Raw genomic sequence first — 20215 nt, 5'->3', positions numbered from 1 at the left:
TGCTTTCGGAGGTATTTACGTGTAGTGTAACCTAACCTTGAGAGTGTTCACCAGCCCCACCCTCGCCGTGGGTTCGGATCCCACCGGCGGCATGTGATTGTTTCTCTTCTGCTTTCTGATCAATTATCTTTAAAATAATTAACCTCTTTATCTCTCATTGATGAACACCAAAAATTAAAAAAAAAAACAACCCCTATGTTCTTTGGTTTCGGTGACTCTTAGCTTCCGTCATGTATGTCATAACAAGCCTCTCCTTTCCCTTTCCTTGCTTGCTCAATAGTTCTTGAAAGTTATTCGTGTAAGAAACGTTTTTGTGTAAATATCCATGCTGGAGTTTTACTTTTATTAACATGAGTACTGAGCATCTAAAAAAACGAACGAATACTTTATTTCACTGAACAGGGATTTACAAACATGTTGACATAAAAATATTGTGCTGTTACTTCAAAGTTATTTAACGCCTTGAGAATGACTTTACGAAGGTGTTTTGCCTTCACTCAACAACTAAACCAGCTGGCTTAAAATCATTTGCACCTCTGAACTCAGCATAAACATTCCAATATCTGTGCCAAATTTGTTTACACTTGATGCTTAAATGACGACAATAGTTTTAATTACCACTTCTCCTAAAGAGAACACTTTACACTTCTCACCCTTTTTCAGGAGTTACAATATCATACGGTTCATGAAAATGCTATGGCTGTAATCAAAAAGAGTACTTTGCACTTGTTCTCTGTCTTGTCTTGGGCTGTCGCGCGAAGCACGATCTTAAAACAAATTAATTTATCGAGGCCCCCAGATAGGAGCATAGAAAAAAATAAAAACTTCAGATCCATGATTTATGCGAACGCACAGCTAACGATGCACGATACAGCGTCAACATCGTTCTGCAACATTCCAGAACGATGTTCAGCCCAGTATTTCTTCTAATATCACAAAAGAAAGCGAATATAAAGTATTCTGACACACACATACGACCTAGATGCGCTCATGCGGTGATCCACAGCTTAGTTCCCCGTCATGACTGTCCATCTAGTCCCTTGACGTATCCAGAATTTCATTGGTATTGTCCTCTTTTGTTTTCTTTTGAAGGGCTGACCTATATACTATGCAGAACTATGAGGCGAACGTCTGAAGTGACGAAACTGGGTCTCTATATTGGATGGTGAAGGAACAGCGTTAAGTACGGGACAGGAGACAAACATGGAAGCACAAAAACGGGCGCCTGTCCCGTACTTAGCGCTGTTCCTTCACCATGCAATAGCAACTAGCCCGTCAACTCGCTCCTCTATATTTGGCCAGCCTTCCTTCTCCCTACTCCTCTACATTTCCTCCACCCTTAAAATTGGAAATTGATTTTTGGGGAAATGAAATGGCACAGTAACTGTCTCACATATCTGGGTGGACACCCGAACCGCGCCGTAAGAGAAGGGATAGAGGAGGGAGTGAAAGAAGAAAGGAAGAAAGCGGTGCCGTAGTGGAGGACTCCGGAATACTTTAGACCACCTGGGAATCTTTAACGTGCACTGACATCGCGTCCTTACACACTTTATCTTGCGATAACCGGACATATGGAACGCCAAATATCTACGACGATAATTCACGGTTTCAGTTGCGTGATGTGTTTCATGCCGTGTCATACACCCTAAGTTTATCTCGCTCCGGGCCACTTGGTAGCCTTGAACGAGTGAGGAAAGTGCCTCAGCTTGGTTCTGACCGGGAACGAGCATCTGGTAAGCTTTTAGCTTTATCACAGTGCGCCGCGATTGCCCGACTTTACAAGTGCAGATCAAAAGTGCAAAAAGATTCGAACGTACTATCGATCAGTCTTTGCTACGTTTTACTATATTTCTTTAAGCGCAACATGCTCTCAGCAATCATTTACTGACAGATAATAGAAACTTAATAGGTGTTCGAGTAACTCTTGATCCAAAATTCGACTAGGCATCAAAATTTGCGTGTCTACATTTCAATTTTTTTCTTCCGCGGTGGCTCAGTGGTTAGGGCGCTCGACTACTGATCCGGAGTTCCCGGGTTCGAACCCGACCGCGGCGGCTGCGTTTTTATGGAGGAAAAACGCTAAGGCGCCCGTGTGCTGTGCGATGCCAGTGCACGTTAAAGATCCCCAGGTGGTCGAAATTATTCCGGAGCCCTCCACTACGGCACCTATTCTTCCTTTTTTTCACTCCCTCCTTTATCCCTTCCCTTTCGGCGCGGTTCAGGTGTCCAAAGATATATGAGACAGATACTGCGCCATTTCCTTTCCCCAAAAACCAATTATTCTTCAGATTCGCATTTTCGTTGTAATGATCGCCCGCTCTGTAGTCGCGCCATTCTTAAGAGATCATAGGCATTAGGGGCGCACCTTCCTCTTTGAGACTATAGCACGCAGTGAAGGTTAACTTGCACACCGACAGTTCTGTACAGGTTCCTAATTTCCCTATCTTGTGTCTACAACTCAAGATACTCCAAGAGGTCTAAAACACTATTACACAAGCGCGTGTCTTTAATGCCATTCGGCCTCGCGTAAATATAGAAGCGGAGGTTGGGGCCGCTGACGAGCAGTTTTGAAATCCACATGCTCGCAAAATATCGAAAGGTCATTGTATAGCAGTAAATACTGAACGCATGGACTTTTTGCTAGTGAATTCTTGGTCGCGCTTTGTTTACGGCGGTAATACAGGATGCAGTCATTGAAAAATACGTTGGCCTGGAAAAGTACCGGAAAGCGCCTGCTATGTGGAGCCAGCTTTTCACAAGATGGCGGCATCGTTCTTGTTCTGCGGTGACGCTGGAGAACGCTCAAAGTACGCGAGAATTAATCGACAAGAATTGAGGATAAACTACAATAGACGTAGCTACTGATAACCCAAGAGCAAATGCTTATGATTTTTGCCTTCTTTTCCACAAACCGCAACTTTTTTTTTAAATCGTAACATGCGTATTTATAGATAAATAAGTTACACATATATTCCTCTGAAGCATTTATACTATATGTTGGTGGCATATAGATCGGGTCATCATGATAACGTGAGTAAATGGCTAAACTATGCCAGTTAACCTTTTGTTGTAACTTTGGGAGAGAAGTTCAAAGTGTGGTGTTGAAGGCGAGAATTTTTTATCACGAAGCATTTAGAACATACGATAGAATTCCAGCTCTGGGCACCAGCTTTGATGTATCTAGGACTGTATTGTCGTCAACACCACTCAGTAGCGATGTATTAGCATAGGCATCTTCGTTACATTTATCCACATGTTCAATCTCTACGTGGCAAACAATTGCAGCTGCAGAGATAAAACGTGTGGTCTGGCCTTAGCAGAGGCAGAAAAAAAAGTTGGCAGGCGATCATACGATGTCATGCGAGAAATCTTCGTTCGCAGTATTCGTTTCAAATGTCGCATTTACATCTTCGCTTTTACAATGATCGCCTTTCCATTGGGTGTTTGTATTTCATATCGCCGTCACTTGTTCGCTCCTGCGCTTCTGGTGGTTAGAGGCCTTTATTGCGACAGCATGTGTTTGGCATGTTGTCACAATAAAAAAAAATAGATATAGATATAGATGCGATATAGATACAGACATAGATATAGATAGATATAGATGCGCGCCGGATTCCCGAAGGAAGTCAAGCAAGGTCAGGTGCTAGGGCCCGGAGATCCAATCTTCTGAAGCCGGTGTTCGACCTGGCGGTAGTTCGCATTAGAGCAGATGTTTCGGCCGAAGGTAATGCAGAGAAGGGCTGGTCCAGAGCAGGTGTCCAGAGCAGGTCCAGAACTCTAGATTACCTTACTGCGGGGATGCTTGCCTGCTGTTCATTGTTCTGATCTCATCCATCACAAACAACAACGCAAGGAAGTTTGTCACCCTAAAAAAAAAACATTTATGCACTCTTCGTTACGTCACATGTACCCCCTTCGCCAAAAGTAACCGAGCAGCAGGATTTTGCTTCTCAACCACACAAAGGAGCCGCTACGGCTCCCCTAAAGGCCGAAAGATGTCAGAACATGAGGACAAGGGTTAACCTAACTTTGCACATATTCAGATCGTAAGGGCTGCTGTAAGTGCTTCGCTACGCGGCTAAGAAACAAACCATCGTTGCCGGCTTACTTTTGGCAAAGACGGTACGCAAGCACCCACGGGGTAGCAGCAACGACGTAGCGTGTACGACATGTCTACTTAGAATCCCCGCCTGTCCTCGATGTGTCGATCGGCGCAAGCATTTGTTTTTAATTTCACTTACTTTCCAATGGTATCACCCGTTCCAGGTGTTGTCGGTCATGCGGATGCAAGGAATGAGGAGGGTATTGTGCATTCATGAGCGGATAAAATACCTCCCTAACACAGTGTCTTTCGTATGAATCTTAACTCCTCGCGCTTCGCTGCGTACGAAATTAGGGCCAAATTTATTTACGCTGTTATCGTTAGTGCCACAGTAATTGTAAGCTAACGATTGGATGAGCAAGTGCCCTTTACATACACTTCTATAAGACCTGCATGCCAGATCACAGAGAGGTATTGGGGGTTATTGCACAGCTTTTTTTTAATTGGTTTTTTGGGGAAAGGAAATGGCGCAGTATCTGTCTCATATATCGTTGGACACCTGAACCGCGCCGTAAAGGAAGGGATAAAGGAGGGAGTGAAAGAAGAAAGGAGGAAAGTAGGTGCCGTAGTGGAGGGCTCCGGAATAGTTTCGACCACCTGGGGATCTTTAACGTGCACTGACATCGCACAGCACACGGGCGCCTTAGCGTTTTGCCTCCATAAAAACGCAGCCGCCGCGGTCGAGTTCGAACCCGGGAACTCCGGATCAGTAGTCGAGCGCCGTTCCAAAAGAGGCAACGGAAAGCGCGAACCATTGAAGGCTTCAGGGCGAAATAGCGTGCACTACTTTATCGCCGAACAATGCAAAGCGTGCCCGTAGAAAGATGGCGATGGAGAGCGAGAAAAAGTGCATTGTAAATAAGCGTTGCCTTTGTTCTGCGTCTGCAGTGTTCGCTGCCGAGCCGATCCCGACGTACCGTGAATTCCTAAATTCTATTCTTGTCGTTTTTCTACTCCTGTATTCCATTTTATTTCTTCGCTTCGGTCGCCGTTGTGCATATCTGCGCATGTAGCGTCTTTTGCGATCAACACGCGCTTGTTACAGACCGGATTGAATGAATAAAAATTGTGATTTCAACTGAATTGGGCTATGGGCTACGGAATTTGCCCGCGGAGGATGAAACATTTTGAATATGTCCCGAGTTTTAACTACAAAAGTATGTACAAGTCTTTGCTTCGGTTTCGAGACCTCACTTTCAGATTTTTTTTTATATAACGATCTTGCACTGCCTATCTAACCAGACGGAAAGTTAAGCAAAAACGCACCCATTTAACTTAGACTAATCGCTTCAACGACGTAACTGATAAAGCTATTGATACCTAATTGCTGTAGAAAAGTCCTGCAAAAACCTGAGTATTAAATGCATCTTTTTTATGTCGCTGAATATAACCAAGCTTTACGTTTTTTTCGGAACAGCTGTTAGAATTTTGTTCGATGTGGCAGTCCAGAACTGGCGCATCGGAGGGAAATTAATTAATGCAGTTCGCGTTATGGACATGTAGCAAACACGAGAGTAAGTACGTAGCTAGATTTTTTTCTTTTTTTCCTTGGAGAGCGAAGGGGGGTGTAAGGTAATGTCAAGGGTTCTGGTAATGTATTACACTCTAAACATAAAGGAGCAAAAAGGGAGTATGCTGCAGGTCTTCTAGCGCGCCTTCTTACATAAAAGGGAGCATGGGAGTGCGCTAGCAGACAGCCAGTTTGTTCCTTTTTACTCCCGTGTAGGCGTATTCGTGTTTAGAGTGTACTATATATAGGGAGGGTGTGGCGTGCCAAACGAGACCACTGCGAGGAAGGTTGGGCAGGGGGGTGTAATGATAGTGCCGTAGTTGAATACTTTTCTCTATAGACAGCCTATAGGCTATGGATGGACAAAAAGAAATGTCTATGGGAAGGCAATAGAGTCTATAAGAAGTCTATAGGCTGCCTATAGACCATTTTTATAAGGGTGGAAAGAGGTTCCGACATTTTGCAAACAGCACAATGTGGACGATTCACCGCGGTGAGCAGATTTGCAGATGAAGCGCTCTTGTTGGCAAGCATTCTGGTGATGGAATGAATTACCCTTAATTTCTGACTTCACAAGAAAATTACCTATTAACACGTATGCTATATCTCTTTAATGCACAGTACGAAACCAGTCCTGGCTCGTCTGCTAACTTGGATTATTTATTTTTTGTACAGGGAGAGGCAGGGCCTTTCGGGAAGTTAGTTCGAGGACCATTTGCTCTTACGTTACAATAGGGATCCTTAATTCGTATGCGCATGCGCCAATGACACGATTTAAAATAATTTTATGAGCTTACACCTTCATCTCAACTGCTGCCTGTTCGAAAATGTAGTTTAAAAATGATCTCTCAAACTTATCAGAAGTAATCGTAATGCGGTGCACTTATTTAAGCGCGCGGTAATTTTAAATGCAACTTGATTCCGCGGAATAGTCATCAGTAATGTAAAATTTGGGGGACATTTAAATTTAGGAGAGCCTAAATGTGTTATGGGGCGACAGCGTTACTTGGTGGTGAGGTAGCGTGCCCGACTCGCGACCCAAGGAATAGAGGTTCGATTCCAGCACTTGGCCAGCCAATTGGGCTAGTTTGACTCTGACGTCACGACCCTCTCTACCAATCAGGGCTATCCTGTCACAACAAAGTTATAATGCTCGTGTTTCTTTTCACGCCGGTTTTTTTTTTTTTTTGAACGCATCACTTCTGCAGCCTGAGTGCGCACATTAAAGAACCTCCCAGGTGGTCTATATTAAACCAGAGCCCACCACTACGGCGTCTCTGATGGCTCACGTGTCTCATCGGGACGTTAAACCACGTACTTACCACGAGAAGCCAAAAGTACTCACTGTTTTCCTACATAAGTACCTTTTCAAGAATTGTGTAGCAAAGGAGCACTTCTGAGCAGCCTTACAAGTTGGTTGCTTTGCCAAAAGTTTCCATATATAGCGACCAAATAATTTCCACAATTCTTGAGCTTCACTTCGTTAGTTATTTGTCACCTTGACATAAATGTATTCTAGCGGGTATAAATTTAACTAAACATGCGTCATAAGAGGTTGTTCGTCCCTGAAGTTATAGCTGTAGCACTGAGCAATACAAAGAAATGTTCTTCAGACTTTTTGTGCATGTTCACGGGAACGCCAACTCGGGAAATATATTTTAATAAGAGGTCATAAAAGGTTGCTCGTCCCTGAAGCTATAGACACCTGTAGCACAGAGCAATACAAAGAAATGTTCTTCAGACTTTTTGTGTATGTTCACGGGAACGCCAACTTGGGAAATATATTTTAATAAGAGGTCATAAAAGGTTGCTCGTCCCTGAAGCTATAGAGACCTGTAGCACAGAGCAATACAAAGAAATGTTCTTCAGACTTTTTGTGTATGTTCGCGGGAACGCCAACTTGGGAAATATATTTTAATAAGAGGTCATAAAAGGTTGCTCGTCCCTGAAGCTATAGAGACCTGTAGCACAGAGCAATACAAAGAAATGTTCTTCAGACTTTTTGTGTATGTTCACGGGAACGCCAACTTGGGAAATATATTTTAATAAGAGGTCATAAAAGGTTGCTCGTCCCTGAAGCTATAGAGACCTGTAGCACAGAGCAATACAAAGAAATGTTCTTCAGACTTTTTGTGTATGTTCACGGGAACGCCAACTTGGGAAATATATTTTAATAAGAGGTCATAAAAGGTTGCTCGTCCCTGAAGCTATAGAGACCTGTAGCACAGAGCAATACAAAGAAATGTTCTTCAGACTTTTTGTGTATGTTCGCGGGAACGCCAACTTGGGAAATATATTTGACATACGCTGACTAACCAAACTTTTGGTCAGATCGGAAAAAGATATGATTACCTTTAAAACGTAATTCTGCCAGGTGTGACATAGGTTAGTTCATTCTAGAACTGCACGCCATTAACGAAAGGCAAGTTAGGCCTAGGCAATGCATACGCAGCGAAACCGACGGAGCTGTGCAAGCACTTGCCTGGTGCGCACTATTAAAACGGAAGTGAAATGTGAACAAAAAAAAATCTAGCTTCTCTGCTCGCACATACGTGCCGACGACGACCTCTTTATAGTGGCAGGCCCTGTACCTCAGTTCTCCACCTGTTGCTAGTCGGAGGCCGGAGTGCAGAGCTTTTCGCCCTGCAAATCTGTTCACCGCGGTGAATCGTCCGCATTGTGCTGTTTGCAAAATGTCGGAACCTGTTTCCATCCCTTATAAAAATGGTCTATAGGCAGTCTGTAGACTTCTTATAGAGTCTATTGCATTCCTATAGACATTTCTTTTTGTCCATTCATAGTCTACAGGCTGTCTATAGACAAAAGTGTTCTAAAAGTGTATGGCCATAAATCTATAGATTTTCTATAGACTGTCTGTAGGATTTATATTGCCTATAGACTTTTATCTAGGGTTAGTTTATGAAAAGTGTATAGAATTTACAGACAGAAGTCTCGGGACAGTCTATAGACTGTCTAAAGAAGTTTTTGTAAGGGCAGTGTGGTTGAATATGTGACGGCGTTGCTAAGCTTCATCGTGTGCTGCTCACTGCTTTTTTTTTACGCAGTAAGAGAGAATTAAAAAAGAACAGATAAAAATTGCCGGTGGCTCAGCTTTGGTTAAACCTGGAGTGACGTGATAGCTACAGCTGGTCGAGTGGAACTTGGTCGCGTCACCAACCACGTGGCGAACCACGTGACGAACCACGGCGCCGCGCCGCCGGCAGCTGCACCGCACCACGTGACCAACCACGTGACAGCGTGGCAGCGCCGCCACGCTGAAGGCTCGAAATGCTACCGTAATGTAGCTCTCGCTACAAAAATATTGGAGAGGGAGAGGCGCCAACTGCTGCCACCCACTTCTTGCGAAACTGCACTAAGGATTCCACAAATGACAATGGGCTAACATTGCATTTTCCTTTGTATTGAACAGTTTTGCGCATCAACTCGCCTTCTTAACTCCAACACTCGGACCTGAATGGTTTCATTAGGCTTTCTTTCCCCACTCATCTTTCTCTCTTTGCGGCTGGTTTTTGAACGCGATAGCGTTAAGAAGCCCATGTCGCAGAAAAGCCGGCGTCGGCGTAGGCGTCGTTGACCTTGAGCAATCTATGTGGGCCTCCTATAGGTCACGTGATCTTGTGGCGTCATCACAACCTGCTCATCGGATTGTGAGCAAACTGCCCATCACGGCAGTTAAATCAATGGTTCGTCGCGAGAGGTTGCTCTGGGTCGCACAAGCCACACCGGTGGCAGCATCTGTCATCGCAGGGAAGTGGAGCATCGCTTAACCGCTGTACCACTGCGCCAGAAGTGACGTATACATGAGGACTCCCAGGGATCTATGAGTGTAAAATCCATAATTACCAATTCCGTATATATGGGCATTAACTTATTAACGCTACCGCGTCATACCCTTAAGGCGGAGCTTAAGTGGCCCCTTCTCGCGACCTGGCCACAGTATAGATACGGCATGCCGACAAGCGTGTTTTCACGTGCCCACAAAACTGAGATTCTATTTTAGATAGCACAAGTGTGCGCGTTTCCGCTTTAGCTTTTGCAGACCCAAAAATAAAGAAATAAAGTCATTTTTTTACGTGTCAGACTATGCTTCCACGTGCTGCCGCGACTACGCGACCCAGGAAACACGAGTTCAGGCTGGGAGAGAACAAAAAAATAAGTCAAGGTAAACATACACCTCAAGCCACGAAATATGGAGGCAAGCCCTCGCCAACAAGTGATTAATCTAGCCTTCCAGCCCCAGTTTTTTTTTCTTGTTCGACTACTCATAAAATAGACGGGATGTAGTGTTTATCTCAGTATCGTCCCTTCGCGGCGGTCGCGATTCGTTTATTGCGCTTTATTAACGCTCCGTCTGACGGCAGCTCCCCTGCTCGATCCGGGACCGGCACGCGCCTATTAACGTTCGCTAGGGCAGACAGCTGCTGCAACGAACCAGAGCTGTTTATTGCACGAGACTCCGAGCTCCCGGTCGGACCTGTAGCGACGCGAAGAGCTGCTCCCTCCGAAAGGTGAGATTTACAGTTCCTCGGACGAAAGTGTCTGCCTCATTTTCCATAACAGCGTGAGTAGCTGGGGCGGAGGAGTGAGATCAGGAGTAGTGGTTTTTCGCGGATAAGACAATGTGAGATTGATGCCGAGCACTCCCAAACGGACTGTAGATTATCGACACGTTAGAAGGACAGTGTGTATCAACCTGGATCTGTACGGTGGTTTTCCTTGGTTTTCTCTGAGCAGGTGCGGCGTCATTTTACTTAAATAATAATAATTGGTTTTGGGGGAAAGGAAATGGCGCAGTATCTGTCTCACATATATCGTTGGGCACCTGAACCGCGCCGTAAGGGAAGGGATAAAGGAGGGAGTGAAAGAAGAAAGGAAGAAGGGGCGCCGTAGTGGAGGACTCCGGAATAATTTCGACCACCTGGGAATCTTTAACGTGCACTGACATCGCACAGCACACGGGCGCCTTAGCGTTTTTCCTCCATAAAAACGCAGCCGCCGCGGTCGGGTTCGAACCCGGGAACTCCGGATCAGTAGTCGAGCGCCCTAACCACTGAGCCACCGCGGCGGGGGTCATTTTACTTCGACAAAATTTCATTCTGCGGTCTTTGAACTTTATAATTTCTCACTTACAATGAAGCCATAGATTTACGTTTTGCATTTTGGGCGGGATTATTGGCAATTGGCATCTTTGAGCTGCACTTTACGGAGTTTCTTGCCTTGTGCAGTCATTTTAGCTTATGGGCACCTGCCAAGTTTGTGGACGAAAAAACAAAAACAAAACAAAGCACGTCGGCTCATCAGAAAGATGCTTCGAAATGAGCTGGCATTGTTGAAAAGGAATGCGAAATACTCTTGAGGGCTGCGTTCCGCAGGCTCGATCGTACTGACGCAACAACTTGCTGCATCTCTTTCAAGAGTATCGGCAGCATTTGTTTTTTAGGAGGAAATGATTGGTTACAGGAAATGAAAGGCGCGGTAACTGTCTCGCTTCTGGGTAGACACCTCAACCGCACCGTGAGGAAAGGCAGGAAGGTAGGAATGAAAGAGAGGAAGAGATGCCGTAGTGGAGGGCTCCGGTCTAATTTCGACCAGATGGGAATCTTTAACGTGCACTGACATCGCACAGCACACGGGCGCCTTAGCGTTTTTCCTCCATAAAAACGCACCGCCGCCACTACGGCACCTCTTTCTTCCTTTCTTCTTTCATTCCCTCCTTTATCCCTTCCCTTACGGCGCGGTTCATGTGTCCAACGATATATGAGACAGATACTGCGCCATTTCCTTTCCCCCAAAACCAATTATTATTATTATTATTATTATTATTATTATTATTATTATTATTATTATTATTATTATTATTATTATTATTATTATTATTATTATTATTATTATTATTATTATTATTATTATTATTATTGGTTTTGGGGGAAAGGAAATGGCGCAGTATTTGTCTCACATCTAGGCGGACACGCGCAAATAATAATAATTGGTTTTTTGGGGGGAAAGGAAATGACGCAGTATCTGTCTCATATACCGTTCGACACCTGAACCGCACCGTAAGGGAAGGGATAAAGGGAGGACTGAGAGAAGAAAGGAAGAAAGAGGTGCCGTAGTGGAGGGCTTCGGAATAATTCGACCACCTGGGGATCTTTAACGTGCACTGACATCGCACAGCACACGGGCGCCCTTGCGTTTCGCCTCCTCTTCGAAACGCGGCCGCCGCGCCTCTCACCAATCTAGTACTCTCTAAAGCATGAATAATAAGCGTATAGGAGGAGAGGAAACGTACCGATATTGTTGGGGCTGCCCTTCACAGTACTCCTCTTCAAAAACAAAGGAACTTCGAGAAATTTGTGGAAGATATCTGCATGGGGAGTTACTTTTGTTTGTCGGCACCTGGAACTGATTCAGTGCTTAGAACTCTGTAATCAGAAAGATATTGTGCGCAGTAATACGGCCGCCGCAGCCGGGATTCGACTTCATACCTCGTGCTCAGCAACTGACGGACTACATAGCCACTGCGCAATGAGGGAAAGAACGAGGACGAGAATAAAGTGGACAGCGAGGGAAGAAAGTGCAAGGACGAAACGCGTGCTCGACTTAGGGAGTGTTGCAACCATTACCAGTGTTATGCCTTTTTCCCCTTCTCTCTTCCTCCTTTTAGTCCCCTAATTCCTCTTCCCCAGTGCAGGGTAGCCAACCGGAACCCCTTTCTGGTTAGCATCCCTGCCTTTCCCTCCTCCTCTTTATCTATCTATCTATCTATCTATCTATCTATCTATCTATCTATCTATCTATCTATCTATCTATCTATCTATCTATCTATCTATCTATCTATCTATCTATCTATCTATCTATCTATCTATCTATCTATCTATCTATCTATCTATCTATCTATCTATCTATCTATCTATCTATCTATCTATCTATCTATCTATCTATCTATCTATCTATCTATCTATCTATCTATCTATCTATCTATCTATCTATCTATCTATCTATCTATCTATCTATCTATCTATCTATCTATCTATCTATCTATCTATCTATCTATCTATCTATCTATCTATCTATCTATCTATCTATCTATCTATCTATCTATCTATCTATCTATCTATCTATCTATCTATCTATCTATCTATCTATCTATCTATCTATCTATCTATCTATCTATCTATCTATCTATCTATCTATCTATCTATCTATCTATCTATCTATCTATCTATCTATCTATCTATCTATCTATCTATCTATCTATCTATCTATCTATCTATCTATCTATCTATCTATCTATCTATCTATCTATCTATCTATCTATCTATCTATCTATCTATCTATCTATCTATCTATCTATCTATCTATCTATCTATCTATCTATCTATCTATTACCGGTTAGGTACAGTGTTGGTCCAGTTTACCCACCTGTGCTCGGTAACCCGGAGTCGTTGCTGTTGTTGCCTGAAAGATGACGGCACATACCCACGGAGGGGGATTGGCCAGGGTTTGGTGCAGATCCAAACAGGGAAAGTCTAATCCAAGTTTATCTCAAACGGCTTATCAATTAAGATGCTTGTGAGTGAAAAGGAAATCATGAATTTTGATTGAGCTTGAGGAAATCGGATTGGAAATCAAGGAGACAAAGCGGTGCGAGTAGAATTACAAAATTTTGAGAATTGATGAGAAAGCGTATAATTTTGAGAGAGAAGAAAAGGTATCGAGAAGTTAACACAAAAATCTCCCGGAGTCGCAACTCACAATGATGGTGATGATGATGATGATGTCGTGGTCACACCCCCTGTGGGCGTGGAGGTGGTAAGAGTTGACAATACAAAGTGCAACCATTTAAAACGAATAAAGCGCCGCAGCAGCGTATTTGGGTGTTGCGGCTATGCGACGACTTCACCGGCAACTTCGGCGTATTGTACAGGAGACTACAGGGAACATGACCCCTGATAAGTGTACGTGTTATCCCCCTGGGCTATGGTAAAAAAAAAAAAGAAGAGAGTACAAGATTCTTCTTCAGCGCGAGCTTTTATCTGTAAACAGAACCATGGGTACAAAAACAACAGCCATTGCTTCCTGCTCAGACTTATGGCCTTTGTTGTCCGTCGGTCCGGACCCTTTGTTGAGACCGTATATATATTTCACCGAATTTTTTTCTTTCTCTTTTGCGGTACGACTGCTACGGAGTACACGCAGCAATTTTTCCGCGCAGTGTTTTGTCTCGATTCCTGGAGCACGCGAGGAGCAATACGATATTTGAAAATGACTATGCTACACGCGCTGTGGATTTCGTCGTTACTTCGTCTCTGAAAATTGAACAATTCTATCGCAAAACTGAGTCGAGCGTATACAGAGTGACAATGCAACCTCACCGTGATCATTTCATGCGATTCATGAAGACATAGCCGATAAAAATTTTGGTACAGTCGACACTTAAGACTGCTTACGTGTGGAAATGCGACAGCATTACTCTCCCCGGTTGCATTGCTTACGCCTAATGTTTGTACACGCATTAAAGTTCTTTTCGCGCGCACATGCCCACACACCCGCAAGGCGAGTATCCCCAGAGACGGTCATGGGCATAACTTGAACTAAATATTTTAACTATGAAGGCTAATTTCACAGGAATAAAACTTAGGTAGATCTGGATGGCCACGGAGTGCACGCAAGTAGTTATTTAAATAAAATAGATACAGAACCGTTCGATACAGGTGAAACGTTCCACTGCGAGAACTGTAAACCTTCCAGGGAAACACCAAACAGGGCAATCGTCTCTAAGAAATGTGCTGAACTGGCAGCGGTATGTTCAACTATTTTCAAGCTCAAAGGGCAAAAACATAAATATCCGCAAGAAACCTGCCGTTACAAAAGTGACTCTTGAGAGTTTCTTGGGGCGCTCCAAGGAGTACTGACTGAAAATGTAAACGCACCTTAAGCTGTTAAATGGTAGTTATTTATGTTTAGCCAACCAACTGTTTAAGAAGTAAAAATATCGTCAAATGTGCAAGGTGATTGATCCACCAACAATATTACTGCCTCTGTTACTCTCACAATTTAATGTACTCCTGCGATTAAAAAAAGAAAAAAAAAACGTTGGTTTAAGCTGCGTAACACACCGAGCTGTATACAGGTGGATGTCTAGAAAAGACTGCCACACTTTTCGCCGTCTGCCGGAGTAGCTGTAATAGCTGGTGTACTGTAAAAAACGCGCGTAATTTGTTCCTGTCGACGTAGTATACCTTTTTTGCTATTCAGCAAACTGCCTGTGTTCTTGCGTCTTTTTTAATACCCGATGTCTTTCTTTTTTATTGCTTTCATGCCCCTCTGCCTTTTCCACCTGCCATCGCACATTTCGCCGCAAAAGATTGAGCCGCACCTTCAAGGAAATAAACGTCGAGAAAATTTACGGCAGCGTTATAAACATGTTGTAGTGGTAGAGTTGCCTCACGAGCAATATATAGTGGCATGAACAACGCAAAAACATAGCTCAGAAATCTCGAGCAACGCACGACTTTGAGTTTGTGAGACATGTGCGGCGAACGTTACCACACCACATTCCTGAATTGGCTACAACCTGTTCCGCGCTAGCGAAACCGAAACACTGCGCCGGCCGGCTCAGATGGCGCACACAGCGGTAAAGCGTTAGTGGGAAGGGTAAAGTTCGCGCTCTCCACAGCGGCTCCCCCTTCGCATGCAGCTGCATTCTTTTTTGTGTATTGTACTTTTTTCCTTGCCCCGACTTTGTGCGTGTGCGTGAGTGTTTGTCGGTGCATGTGTAGGTGGTTCTGTGCGCTGGTCCGTACCGTCCGTCAAAAACAGTGCGACGCTCACTGAAAAAGATGGCTGGTGTGTTGTTTGCACGACCGGCGTGATTTCCGCGCCGTAATGAACCTGCTCTTAACGGTCCCATTACAATAGCAGCTGAGTGCACGGCGTGCTGCGGTGGTCGCGGCGCTCGTTGAGGGACGGTGCTGCTATGGTTGCGCTTAGCACCTGTTTATTTAACTTCGGCGGCTGTCAACGCAAGCGACACACTAATTTGTTTTCGGAACGACCCAGCGGCAGCATGACACGGGCGCTATGATACGCCTGCGGTTCGGCACTACCATCTTACAAGTTCGAAGATCGGCGGCCTGCATCGGGGCCGCCTGTGTCCTCGTGAGCTTCGCAGCCGTCTACATCTACTTCAGCAGGCTCCTTCCAAGCTCCACCAGCCTAGCGGGATGGCCTGCAGGCAAGGTAGGAATGCCTTTCTTTCCTTGTAGTAATGGTCACTGCTGCTTTAGCACGTCGGACCTAGTGGCCTAGAAATGGGGATGCGCTCGTTTCTAAGCCCCCTAGTAATCATTCACCTTTGATCCCGGTCTTCCGACCGCGAGCACCACTTTTGCATCGCACGCACAACGTGTCTGCAAGATTGAGCTCTGTTTGACTGCATATCCATGCCGCTAGAGTTGGTTGCGGTTGTGTAAAAAGAGACACCGATTTGAGGCATTGCTGCGAGAAGACGCGAAATTGAATCACAGGGGAGCGTCGTATAGAAGAAGAAGCCTCCTTCTTCTCTATATTACCGCTCTAGCAAGGAAGAATGACTTGTATTTGCTTTAATTGTGTCTTACACAGTCCATTCTTTTTTTTTTTCTCTCTCCGTGCACTTATACCAAGCTTTACTAAGGTATTCAGTTTAGCAATGGGGTTTCAAAACTTCAGGGCAGTACAGAGTGATTCTGCCTCAATGGAATTGAGTTAACCTAGTAAAAAAACAAACAAACAAACATCGGAACCAATTGGATTTCCAACTGGTTCCAATTGCACCTGTTCAGTTTCCACTTGGTTCCAACTGGACCAGTTCAGTTTCCAACTGGTTCCATTTGAATAGTCCAAATGGACTAACCAGTTGGACCAACTGGCATTCCATTTGGTGAGCCCTATTGGTCTTACCCATTGCATTCAATTGGTCTGTCCAGCTGCACCCACTGTATCCATATGAATGTTTGCATATTTGATATACAAGGCAGAACTAATCTGGTTCTTATAATAAGAGCTATTTGCAGCTTAACCTAATAAATGGTATTCGTCATCTCCACCACCACCACTGTGGCCAAAATTAATTTAAGTAACAGCGTTCAGGGAGCAAGTGCCACTGGCCCCAGCATGAGAGCCTCATAAATGGGGTTTTTAATTTGGAGCAGAAGTGTGTTCTCTGGATGTACATATTGAGCTAATATATGCTACTAGAGTCTGAATGTGTAGTGTTTCTCATGTGGGATGTATGCGTTTCTGTTGGCCTTGATTTCCATAAAAGTAGGCTAATTTCATTTCCACAGTAAAGATGTTGATTAGCACCAGACACAGTGTCTCCCTGCAGTCCTCACAAATCAGTTTTCATTTTGCACAGTAATAATAAGTTAAATTGCAGAAATATTTCTCACACTGCGTATTTTGCAAAACTTAATTGTCAGTTATATTTTGTGAATATTACCTGGGTGCAGTAACTGCCTGGCCTAATGGGTCCAATTGGTTGGTCCAATTGGTCGGGTGGCTAAAAACACAACTGGAACCAACCGCTGCAATTGGAAGATCCAGTGGGAACCAGTTGGAATTTCCAGTGGTTGTTTTTTACTGAGGAGGTCAACGTCAGTAATACCGCAATAATGGTGTTATTCTGCTGGCCCCGGCCAATCCGCCTCGAGTATGCACAGCGAACTCCGCGCGAATAAAAACTTTAGCCGCGGCCTAACAACCAATTCTGCATTGTTCCCTGTTACGCCGAGACTCGCTCATCCATCACAGCGGCAGCAAGAAAAAAAAAACGGAAGAGAGCAGCATTCCTGCCACCTGATCTGCTACACAGCTGCCATAACCCATGTCATAGACAGCTTTTCCCGTTGACTTGCAAATGTGGGCTCGGCCTGACTGTTTAATGTCTGCTTCAGTAAAAGCAAATTAAATGCTTGGCTCATTTGTCACTACGTCTCATCAGTTTGATGCACACTTGTGCTAATAATTGAATAAATTGTTCAGGATTTCTCAGTGCCATTAACCCGGCTATTATTTAGTGGGTATGTGTTTTGTTTTAGTTTTCCTTTCTTACATCTTTTCTCCCAAGCTATTGCTTACAAACACAAAGTAGTGTGCCTATATTCATGTTTCCTCTTCTACTACTTGACTGGTGTATACAAGTATTTACATTGTATTTGCACTGCACTGCACGTTTTTTGAGCGCCAAACAGCAGTTATGGCTGGTTAATGAATGAAGGCAATTTATGATCTGCAATCTTCCCCGCTCTGCAGTTTCTTCCCCTTTATTTCAGTAATGCTAGTTTTAGTGAAAGTGCACATCAATACAGAGATGTTTGGTAGAGAGATTGTGTGATATGACTGCCTTGCCCATCTGTAAACCATACCATTTGTTTGCCGATTTCAGGGGCAGTAATAGTAAAAACTTGGTCTGTCTACTTAAGCTTCTTCCTTTTCTTTTTTGGTCGCGAGCAGTAAGTTACACCTTGATGAACACTGGCTGCATTCTCTCACTAACCTGTGTTTTAAAACTTACTATTCACAGATGGACATGGCCGCCTTGGAGCAGCGGCTGCAGCGGCTGGAGAAAGAGTTGCGCAACAACCACTTGATGCTTACCCAGATCCGCGACACAGTGCGCAATTTCCTGAGTGCAGGCACCGGTGTAGGCTGGAAGGGTATTCCCAAGGCGCCCCCGGCCCTGCAGAATGTCTCGCGGATGGCCATCATGCTTTCACCAGCAGACTGCGCCTTCTGCAGCTCTCCTCCAGCCAGCACCGATTACAATGTGGGTACTGTACTGAAGTTGTGCTGTTGTCCAAAATACTTTAAAACATCTTTGAAAGGTTGCCTTGATTTTTCTGCACCACCCGCCTCAGCTTGCTCAAGTGTTTCTCTTGTGGTACAAATTAAAAGAGGGGGGTGGGGGGAACAATTCAGATTATTGGGAAAGCAAGGTTGCAGTAACTCTTTCTCTCAGGGTATACACCTAACAGCACCATGAGAGAAGGGGATGGTATAGGAGACAGAAAACGAAGTGCGGGCACATACCACGCCCAGTCTAGAGGATGTGTGGTGTCTCGTCTTGCAGTATGCTTGCACATGCTTGCACATGCTTGCACATGCTTGCACAAGCAGATGTCCTTGAAGGCAGATATGAGAGTGAAGTGCAACACTTGCAATTATTATGGCGTACCAAGCATAGCGATGATCTAGCCTCGTTACTGTAACTTTTATTGGTGTATTTATTTGGTGGTGCTAGTGAAGTGTCAGGTGTTGATGTGCTGGGCTCTACAGAAAAATGAATGCGCATACATGCTCTTTCTTTGACGAAAATGTTTTACCTGACAGTCAGAATTCCACGGCAGTAGTTCTTGACTAGTTCTCAGCCTTGAAATGTGTTTGAGCAGTGCCATTGCAGTCTCTCATCTATTCTATAATTCGTTATTTCTTTAATTGAATTGCGGCAGGCATATTTAAGCTTTTCTTGTAGAAATAGCAACTGCTTTCTCATTTAGTCTGCTACGTTCAGCACGAGCGATGCCTGAATGGTCCAAATGCAGGTTGGGGAGACCTGCAGTGCAGGCTCTTCTGAACACTGCATGAACACTGAAGAACTCTACTGAATCTGCCCTTGTGCAATGTCATATTGAAAGACATCACGCAAATGGCATGCACCATGCTTTTTGATAAAGCAATTCCAGTGACTCAAGGCATTCTTACTCAAATTGCAGTGTTTTTTTTTTTTTTGCTGTGAAATGCAGAATGTCACTCGGCATTTTTACTATATGAGAAGCAATTGTACTTTCTTGTAAGAATAATTCTAACCACTAGAGTTATGCAGCAAAAATTTATTTGGTAACGTGCTTTTCTACTGCAACATTGATGAACTAGCTGGTTGCAGTTCTTCTGCCTTACATTTGTGAGAAATAGTGCAGTTGAATCAGTAGGTACTATCTGCAACGAACGAAACGCAAACAAGAAAACTAAGGTGGCAACACAAAAAACACCAACATATTAGCTCTTGGAAAGAAAATACAAGCAAGGTTGATTAACACTTCTGAAGAAGAGTCTTTGCACGTTCGAAGTTAAAATAACCTGAGCTGTTATTGAGCTTCTGTTGGCTAAGACCTTCTTATTTTGCTGTTCGTGGCTTAATTGTCTTGTTTGTTTTTCACTTCTTGCTGATAGCACATAATGGGAAAATTTCTTGATTTTTAACTAGTTATGAACAGGTTCAGCATCTCATTGCCCATATTTTTAGGGTATTTCATGTGTTTAAAGTTCTATCAAGTCACAAGAAGTGTTGGTAACTGGAACCGAAATTACTAGCTCATTTTATCTATGAAAGTTTTATTTCCTCGCTGCTTCAGCACGAAGCCTTGTGTCATGCTTGATATTATTACTCTCTTAGATGCTTGCTTTAGGGATGGATGTCAAGGGCTCCTCTCATTTTGCTCTCACTAGAGTATAAGGGCCATAAGGAGATAGTGTTCTGTCATGAGCGATATAAGAGGAAAGTTTGAAAATTCGTTTATTGATTATTCCATAATTATGTA

At 44.0% G+C, this 20215-nt stretch overlaps 1 protein-coding gene across 3 annotated transcripts in view; it reads left to right on the top strand.

The window, feature by feature from the left end:
• alpha-Man-IIa (alpha-mannosidase 2) overlaps nucleotides 1–20215 on the top strand; it is a 71658-nt gene that overhangs the window by 16808 nt on the left and 34635 nt on the right. For 2 of the 3 annotated variants that reach the window (XM_077627112.1, XM_077627110.1), the window contains exons 2-3: nucleotides 15696–15875; nucleotides 18202–18444. In XM_077627112.1, the coding sequence (XP_077483238.1) occupies nucleotides 15717–15875; nucleotides 18202–18444 (402 nt within the window). In that variant the 5' untranslated portion in view covers nucleotides 15696–15716. Of the gene's footprint in view, nucleotides 1–10005; nucleotides 10142–15695; nucleotides 15876–18201; nucleotides 18445–20215 lie in introns of those variants that run through there. The other variant, XM_077627111.1, reaches the window with a different exon arrangement.

Source organism: Amblyomma americanum, chromosome 6 (genome assembly GCF_052857255.1).
Source record: "Amblyomma americanum isolate KBUSLIRL-KWMA chromosome 6, ASM5285725v1, whole genome shotgun sequence".
Classification (NCBI taxonomy): domain Eukaryota; kingdom Metazoa; phylum Arthropoda; class Arachnida; order Ixodida; family Ixodidae; genus Amblyomma; species Amblyomma americanum.
Note: the sequence above shows the minus strand (reverse complement) of the source record. Positions and strands in the feature narration are given on the sequence as shown.